General features: G+C 35.0%; 1 protein-coding gene across 1 annotated transcript in view; it reads right to left on the reverse strand.

Annotated features, from left to right (window-relative positions):
- The window catches only part of ZNF451 (zinc finger protein 451), a 71,010-nt gene that overhangs the window by 4,902 nt on the left and 55,993 nt on the right, over positions 1 to 10,115 (reverse strand). Inside the window, exon 14 of the mRNA XM_006926417.3 lies at positions 6,586 to 6,654. Coding sequence (XP_006926479.1) covers positions 6,586 to 6,654 — 69 coding nt within the window. The remainder of the gene's footprint in view (positions 1 to 6,585; positions 6,655 to 10,115) is intronic.

The raw sequence follows: 10,115 nt of genomic DNA on the forward strand, positions 1-10,115 counted from the left end.
GGAAAGAGAGGAATTAGGATGAGTGCCTCAAGTTTTGCTTGAGCAACTGGATGTAAAATGGTGCCAAATGCTGATCTAATTAAATGTTCTTATTTACTGTTTTTCCCCAGGAAAAAATGTGTTACCATAAGATGTGGGTTTTAATGTAGGAGTTAATCTAAGAAGTCACAGAATCTAAAGACATTCCTTCCTACTTTAGGAAGCACCCTTTTGAGTCTTAAAAATCCCTAAATATGCTTTTTTCATTCTCACAATAGTTTTTAACATCATTTGACTTGACTTTATTTTTCTTTTATTTACTTAAAAGCAAAAGAACTTGTTGATTTAATCTAACAACCAACCAATATTGTGAAAAAATTAATTGAAGTGTCTGTATTCAATGGATATTCAAAGTAGGTAATTTGATAATAATTCTGTATTCTATGAGCTATTATTTTAGACATGGGTAGTGATATATAAACAGTTAAACAGACCAACACATTAAAATGACACTTCCCTTCACCACCCCAAACTGTTTTCTTTACCTGTTTGTCTTGTTAACAGTGACAATCTGAATGAACTCCTTAATTCAAAGTTCAGTTCAGCAAATCATTTAAGGGACTTTTAAACTTTATCATATATTCATTAACTGTTTTACATATTTATAAAGAAAATACATATTCTGAAGACTTCAGGAGTAAATCTCCCACTGAAGTCTAGGAAGCTTATGACTCATTTGTAGGTTGTTTAAAGATGTTTTACTTACCAAGGAAAAGATTTGTTTCCTACAATTAACTGTTAGAGAAGAATTTGTACCTAAGATGGAATACGAACATGAAAAAACATTTGCCGAAGGGAGTAAAAGGAAAGGAAGTGCTGGATATCCAAATATTAGATAGATCATAGCTATTTACTTGTGCAATCATATGAAAAATAAAAGGAGGAAATAAAGGAAAGAAATGATTTCTAGCTAATAGTCTAGTTATGAATACTAGGTTACAGCATGTAGAAACCTGCAACTATGAGATTAGATAATTTCCCTCCTAGCCTCTCTCCCTTATTCAGAGTCTCACTCTCCCTTGGTTAAGTACGAATGTGTATTTGACTTACATGGGTGGTGAACGTAGGCAAACAAAGCTAAAAACAAAACTATTCTTAATTCTGGTAAATGTTAATTTACCTTTCAACAAAAAAATATTGAACACTTACTAGTACTACCGTTTTGGATCTCAAAGTCCAGGGAAGCTAGATCTTTAAAGTGGCTCTTACCTCCTATCATGATACTTTTGTGCAAGGAGGCCAATGAGTTCTTGTTTCTTATTCTACAAAAATAAACACAAGTTCCCAACAGGGCCTGCACCCCTCCTAGACCTCATGCTTTGCTAGAGGGCAAGGACATGGCCAAGAAATTCTACAGCTGATCAACAAAGAGAAGACCACATGGGAAAAAGGCACAGAATTGTTTCTCCTCTCTCTGTGAGTGTCCCAGGAGGCAGAAATAGAGGCGAATTTTTCGTTTTGAAGTGAGACTGTAATGTTTTTCCCAAGTATACAGGAATTTTAATCTGGAACTATGATTTTTAAAAATAAAATCTAAAAATTATCAAAATTTTATAAACCATTTGGGGAGAATGAAGGTAGGTAGTAATACACAAATACTAAAATACCTTAGTCATTATTCTAAAAATAAAATCACTATATAAAAGTATTCGATTTTCAGAAAAACACAAAAACTGTAGAGAAAATATTTTCTTGGAATTTTTTTTTTCTGGCTACTTCCTTTTTGACTTCCCTTCTTTGAACTAAGAGGCCTCATGGGCTGTTACACCTGGGAGGGTCGTCATCTCTTCTAGAAGCTGGCCCATGCTCTGCAGTCTAAAATTTTAAGGTTCATCTCATATTTATTCAAAAACTAGTTTTGCACTAAAATCTGTCAGGTACTGTCTTAGGCACCATTTTGGGCACAGATAGGAGGGAACAAAGCAGATAAGTATCTTTGCCCTTGTGGAGATTATGTGGATAGCAAAGAGTATAGAAAATAACACTATAATTAAATATGTAATTCATTAGATAGTGGTAAATGGTAAGGAGGAAAATAAAAGCAGGAGGAGGAAAAGGAAAAGCAGTGGGCTGCAGTGGTCACAGAGTTATCAGGGAAGTTCTCACTGAGAAGATGCCACCTAAATAAAGACCTGAAGGCGACAGAGAGTGAGCCACACTGAGACCTGGGCAGAAAGAACAGCTAGTACAGATCCCTAAGCAGGCATGGAATTGATGAACTTAAGGACCAGCAAGGTGTCAGGGGAGCTGGAGGGTTAAGGCTGGTAGGAAGAAATATCAGAGGGGCGGTACAGGCAAATTTAAAAACTTATTTTCCCTCAGTGAGATAGGAAGGCATGCATACAGGAGTGTCTTAGAATATCAGGTTAAAAATAAAAAGACTGGCAAGAGGAAACATGAGAACATTTGGGAAGCTTCTGCTGTAATCTAGGTAAATAATGAGGTAGCTGGGGTGGGTGAAACAGTGGAGGTGCTGAGGAATAATTATACTCTGGATCTCTTTTGAAGAAAGAGATGGAGGGTCTGCTGATTGAATGGATGTAAGGAATGAGCAAAAGAGAGGCCTCAAGGATGACTCGAGTTTCAAGCCTGAGATGCTGAAAGGGTAGCATTGTGTTTCCCTGAGAAAGGAAGACTAGAGGGGAAGTGGAGTTGGAGGAAGAGCAGGAGCTCAGTTTGGACTTGTAAAATGGAAGATGACCATTAGACAACAAGGCAGAGATGTCAAGTAGGCCACTGGATATTAAGTCTGGAGTTTAGGGTAGAAAACTGGGCTAGAGAGAGAAATGAGAGAGTTGTCAGCTCACAGATGATGTTGAGACTGGATGAATCACTGAGACAGTGAGTATAGAAGAGAAGACTTCCAAGACTGGGACCTAGATTGAGGAGAGGAGGAACCAGCAAAAGAGAATGAGAGAGAACAGCCAGTGAGGTAGGAGGAAAACCAGGAGAGTGGGGTGTTCTGGAAGCCAGATGAGGAACGTGTTTGAAGGAGGAGTGTGATCAACTCTGGCACAATATGTATCTATGGGAAAGATCCAGTAGAGAAGGGAAAAAATGACACTGCAGGAGCGAGAAGGGAGAACTGCTGGACTGATTTCCTTAAGCACACAAGATGAGATGGGATACAGAATGTAAGCAGAGGGGATGACCTAACCAGGAGGAGGATAGTTCATCCACAGTAATACAGTGAAGGGAGAGAAATGGGCCCCAATACAGGAAGTAAGGAGATGTGGTAGTGGGAGCCTCCCATGCCTTCTGTTCCTCAGTGAAATAGGAAGTGAAGGCGATGGCTGAGAAAAGGGATAGGTTGGGGTATGTTGAAGGTTTAGAGAGAAGATAAGGTGGGAAGAGTGGAAGAATGAAAGGACTAGGGAAGCAGAATACCATCACCACTAAGGGCCCCTTAAGGTCAGTGTCATGAATTTAAAGTGAGAATAGTCAATATGGTTGTGTTTTGTTTCAGTCACATTTAGTTACATGGGTGCAAGTGTGGAATAGGAGTTAGATTTAAACAGAATTAATGCTTCTCTCAGAAAGTAGACTTACAATATACAAACTCACATGAGGTGCTAACATCTACCAGAGTTTGCTAATATAAAATAAGAAATGTAACGATCACTGTCTTTGATCTCTTCTCTCTCTTCCTGTATATCAGCACCACTAGATAGATGTTGATTTTCTAGTGTTTAATTTCTTCATGTGAATATTTACCATGTCAGCAATGAGTAAAGACAACCACCTTGTATTCCAATGTATCTGTCCTCAAGTAACTGGACTCGCTCTCTAGTTGAGTGCTTCACTCTGACCCACCAGCCTTGAGTGCAAGATTTGAAGTCATGTCTTTGAAAATCTCATTTGTTGGTAGAAAGTGCAATTGGTAAATTCATAAACACCAGCATTCTCTCTGCTCTGGTCCATGTTTGTCATCTGCTTTCTTTAACTTGGATTAAAGAGCTGAGTTTTAACCCAGGCAGTCCAAATCTAAAGTCTATACTCTTCACCACATCATGTGTGCTCTACTTCACATCTGGTATACAAAATAGGTTATATTAGAACTTTATGATTGGCCTGGGTAGTTAGAATCTGATATTGGCCTACAGAGACTAAAGAATAAGACTAATCATGGTGTGTGTGTGGGACGGGGGGCAGGGGAGCAGGGGGGCAGGGCAAATAAGGGAATCTACCTTTTCCCAAGGCAAAAAGCCATGTGCAAATTTATCCTGACTTTTACCATTTGTCAGGCATTTACAGTGTTGTGTTGGGAACGGAAGGGAAGGAAGGAAGAGAGATTTGAGAAGTTATTTCAACTTTTTGAGTTTTGCAATTAGGTCTGGAATAAAACATCACTTTGCCTTCATGGCGCAGGGTCAACAAAATCATCCACTATTCTCCCAGCCAAATGGCTTCTGTTTTAATTTCCTTTATCCAGTTATAGAGAAATGGGTCTTGGTAGCTCTAACATGTTTTAAGTTTGTTATTAAAGCGTATTCATTCAATAAACAATTATTTAGTGCCAAACACTGTGCTAGGTGCTGTTGAAAAAAAGATAAAACATGATCCTTCTCCTTGAGTTGCTCACAGTCCAGTGAAAATGAAAGACAAGGACAAATTCCATAATGCCACTTGGTATGGTACAGAGGGAGCCTAGAGGCAGTGGTTAGGTCTCTTTAAAGATGAAAAATCTAGGAGAGACACTGACCATACAAAATTGCCTACAAGAATGGCAATATATATGATTCAACTAGGAGATGATATTTGAGCTTGATCTTGTTGGGTAAAAAGGAGGGGTGGGGGGAGAGAGTTTTAAAGGAAGTGCAGAGGAGACCAGATTCCTTAACTTATATGGAATCTTGTGTGCTTCTCACTCTTATTTTACATAAAGCATCAGGAAATGAAAGAAAACACACACATAACACTCCTTTGATTTTTCTTAGAATTAATGCATTATGTCCATATCTCATAACTAGTTAAAAGTCTAAACTCTTGAATCCTTTAACAATAATCCTTTTTCCAAACTAAAGAATTACAAAAATATAAAACCTCTCCAAATTTCCAAACTATAAAATTACATAGATAATAAAATGGTAGAAATTCTGGTATATATTCAGTTATACACATCTCAGATTTCCTGGGCTAGCTAGGGAACCCATAAAATTGTGAAGGCTTCCCAAGTGTGGTTATTTAAAAGTTATAATTTTGTCTGGCATTCTCCATGGGATTAGTCATGGGTGGCAAATAAAGGTTGCAAAGTCTTAACTACTTAGCTGCTCAATGTTGTTTATCTTTTAGTGGCCTTGATAAACAACTTAGCTGGCAGTTTTTGTTTAAAACTTACAAAAGTTCTTTCATTTAACTCATTATGTGGCTGCTAAGCATTGTGCTAGACCTTGAAAGACCATGTTGGGGAAAACAAGTTTGTCAAAAAACTTGCTTCCAATTAGGCTGTAGGTTTACTGCCAACTTTGTTTAACCAGTGGATTCCGGCTATAAGAGAGAAAGATCAGAGTTTTCTACTTCATTGAATGGATGAATCAATTCTACTGCCAGACTGAAATTCCCAAACTCCTAATAGCATAAAGTTCTAGTATGCTTTTGGTCAAATTAATTTCATTATATGAAAGGTCAAACAAATACACAGAAAACAAATCAGCTTGGCCATTCTGTTTGTCTAGCCACATTTTTCTCCTCTCTAGTCTCCACATTCCCACTCTCGAATCTCTAACAACAAAGACTATATTGGAATATATGTTATGACTCCTACTTTTGTCCTTTATGCCACAGATGCCAATTTAATAGTTTTAACTTCTTCAATGAAGCATAAAGTATTTTCTAAAATCCATTGTTTCATTTTTTTCCCATGGTTATTAAAAAGCACATAATCTTTTATGGAAAAACCAAAGAAAAAAAATGAGCATATGATACAACAATATAGTGGTATAGCCAGTCAATTATTTGTTGTGAAGTAATACATAAAGTTCTTTTTAACTTATGGGAGAAAATATGTAACTTTTCCTTTGCAAAGAGGGAAAAAATTTTGATTTACAGAAACCCATTAATATTTAGATATAAGTGCTTGCTTTCACAGTTCCACTGTATAACTTTTAATATTCTTAATACTACTCAAAATTAGGATAACAAAATCTTCTAGTCATGGAGTTTAGAGATTTTTTGGCAAAAAGTCAGAAAATAATTATTTTAGGCTTGGGGAGGTAGGAGAGTCTATACTGTTTGTGTCACAACAATTCAACCTTGCTCTTGCAATGTGAAAGCAACAGCACAGTCAATACTTAAAACTTTATTTACAAAACCAGGTGGTGGACTGGATTTGGTCCAAGGGCCATAATTGGCTGATTCCTGATCTAGCTTCCTAAACTGGTATCATCCCTATATCATCTTATATGCAAACTGTCCTTTGAAAGAGGAAACAACTCTTTTTTAAATTCAGGGGTAGGGGAGAGTAGAAGGGATGAACAGGTAAGAGGGGAAAATTTTTTTAAATAAAGATACAGTCAAGTAGAGAAAAGATTAATTCCATTACGTTACCTTCTGTGGATCTGAATTCTTCTTCTATTGGAGTACTTTTTATACCCAGGTTATCATCACTGTCACATTCTGTAAGGCAGAATCAATAAATGCAAATGTATTTCTGAAAAAAGTTATTGTGCCAATATTTTTTAACAACTCAATTCTCATACTCAACCTTACTAATTACAATTTATTAGTAAGTAGTACATCACTTTCCCTTTAGTTTTTTTTTTAAATGATTACTGAATCACTTAATTCAAGAAAAATAAAAACTAATGAAACAAGCAATTCAATTTTAGTTCTATATTCAAAAACATTATTTGAAAAAGTTATTGTAATATAACATCGAGGAAACAGAAAATTCAAGTATTTAAAAAAACTAAAAAATTTGAAACCTAGCATGTTTATTTGGATGTAGCAAATAAACTCCAAAGTTTCATTTGCATAAAATCATCTTACAATTTTAAAAAATGGTGACAGATAAAATTCTCCTGCATTTTGAAAATCATATGCATTCATCTCTATAGAAACCAAAGGATTAAATTAACAATGCCCCTGCATGGCACAAACTCACTTACCTGATGTCTTACATGCTTTCATAATGAGAGACCTAAGGCTTTGTAAAAATGCCATGACTGACCAGGTATTGCAAAAGTCACTTAAAATTTGAACCATGGTACTATCAGTGATTATATATAAAAATACACACACACACACACACACACACACACACACACACAGTGACTGAATCAGGGTTTAAATAACTGAATATAAGTCAAATAGATATAACAGCATGGGTGAACTTTTATACTCAATCTTTAAGAAGGCTTTTAAAATCTGTGTATTTGGTATGTTTCTATATATAGATACCAACTATATTTAATGCCTCTTATTCATTCCAAAACAAAGACACAAACCAAAGAGATGCAACAAAGTCCTAGGCCCATAAACCAGACAGTCCAAGGAGAGTGTTCAGATTCAACAAAAATTATCTTGACGCACAGTAAAATCTGTTGTCAATTTGGATTTGCTAATATATAACAACTTATGCTCAAGTTCATCTTTGCATTACCTAAGAAAAAATATTCTAGGTAAGTTAATGCTTTATATAAAACTGCAAAGAGGATGTTTAATTTACTTAAGAACTATAAACAACTGAATATAAAAAACTGTGTCTTTAAAAACAAAATCTTGGGTGGGGAGAAGAGGTAGATGAGAGTAAAGGCAGTCAAATAGATGGTGGTGAAAGGAAATTTAACTCTGGGTGGTGAACACAATATACATATGACGTATTGTTGACTTGCACATTTGAAACTTATGTAATTTTATTAACCAATGTCACCCCAAAACATTCAATAAAATTTTTAAAATATTAAAGAAAAATGATTTAGCATTAGTAGTCATGCTAACGGTATCAAACTATAAAATTTTAATATTTTGTACTTTAGTCACTTAAATCATTTAATGAGAAAAGTACACATTTTTGCAATCTGGGATTTCATATGGAAGAAATATTAATTTGACTTCCATCTGTATGTCACCTCACATACTTCTAATATTTCTGAGGATACATGAAATCATTTTGAACCCATTAAAATGGACATGCAAACAAACAAAAACCCCGAAAAGAAAATCTTACATTAATCAAGTTAATGTTCTTCAACTAAACTACAAGATATGGTCAAGTCCTATTACATAAACGGATCACTAAGAACCCACAGAATTTTTTATATAAGCTATAGCTGTCACCAATTAAATATTGGAAAATAGTAACTCAGAAATTCAGTCATCAAGGAATATGGCTGAGGTAGATACAATAACCCAACACTTTGGAAAGTGAAAACAAACAAAAAGCCCTTAAAATGTATGGTCAGTGTAGTAAAAACAAGAAACATACTTATTTCATCTTATGGAGAATGTATTACAAGCAGGGAGCAATGTCACACAAGATAAATGAAAAAGGGTGCTTGCATGGTTCCTTTAACTCAGTTTGTGCTCATCATACTGAGACTGCATTTTTACAGTCAGAAAAAAAGAAAATGGGGCTTGTTTAATTAGACAAAAGATCCTAAGGATCTTACGAAGTTAATCACTTTCCTTGGCTATGTTTCACATACAATCAGCCTACTTTTTAAAGTACCACAACCCACAATCAAATTAAAACCAAAAAAACAAAAAACAAAAAAAAACCCATCTTCCTGAATGTTATTTTTTTTAATTCTCATATTTGGTATCGTTAACATGGATTCTGCAAATGTCATTAGACTGCAGCAGAATGGCTCTCATTATCTTCATTCTTCAAGGATGAGATTAGAGACAATAATTCGCACTGGACTCTATCTACATCATAAAATCAGGTGTTTCTGTCAGTGATAGTGAAAAAAAAAAAAAAACCACTTGTGTAGCCACAGGTAGCATATTTTAACCTTTCTAGATCTCTGCTTCTCATCTATAAAATAGGGTAATCTAACACACCCTACCTCACAGTGTTGTAAAGAGAATTAAATAAAACGTGTAAGTTCTTTAAACATCTTTAAACACTAGGAATATAAAAACCAGCTAGCATGGTTGGCTGGCACATAGTGAGACATCAATACGTCCTTTCTTTTCTTTAAAATGTTTAAGTAACAAGTTATATGTGCATCTTTGAGACATTAGACTTGAGTTAGAATGCACATGTATTTGTAAATAAAATGTAAAAGGTCTAAGAAAAAGAGTCTCTATCTGGCTTCTCTGATTAGGATTCCTAGAAAAGATCCATGTTTCTTGGCAAGTTTTAAAAAGGTGAGGGTGAATACATTATAAAATAGAATTGATGAAGGATAAGGGGGCCAAGGGTGTTAATTAAGGCTATTAATATTTTTAAATATCTCTATAAAGATATAAATCTTTATATATCATAGCTGTAATAAAAATGTTTGTGCTGGAACCCTGATGCTTAGGGGGAGAGAGATTTTATAGGGCAAAAACCATGACACATTCAAATCTCAAAATTAGTTTAAAGGCTCACCTTGCTGCAAAGAATAACCGATTTAGCTTAACTAACCAAGTCAGAAATCTAAAAAAAGTACCGGTAGTAAAGCTACTTAACTACCTGTCCCCTTTCTACCAAGCAAAAAGTAATACCTATGGCCAAATGACAACACATCTGTATATGAAACCAGCAATTCCAAATACTCTATTTCTACTGAGACAAGTACCTCCTGAAAAAACGTCTAATTAACTGAAAAATTAGTAAAAGATTAAATTCTCAGAGTATAAAATACCATATGACCATTGATTCCCATGACACTATTCAACAGACTCTTCCTGTTTATATAGGAAGCTCCTGTCCAAAAAAAAAATTTTTTTAGTCCTAATAATGAAAAATTTCTGAAAAGTCTGAGAAAAATAATAGGTTCAAACTTGTATCGTTTGGCTATACAATGGTGATTTTTAAAACTGGAAAAATCAGATTTCTTATAAAATAATATGAGAGAACTTCTACTGTATGTTACTTATAGTATGAACTTTTGTACCAAAGAGAGTTTGAGATCACAAATTCTCTG

Source organism: Pteropus alecto, unplaced genomic scaffold (assembly GCF_000325575.1).
Source record: "Pteropus alecto unplaced genomic scaffold, ASM32557v1 scaffold7, whole genome shotgun sequence".
Classification (NCBI taxonomy): Eukaryota; Metazoa; Chordata; class Mammalia; order Chiroptera; family Pteropodidae; genus Pteropus; species Pteropus alecto.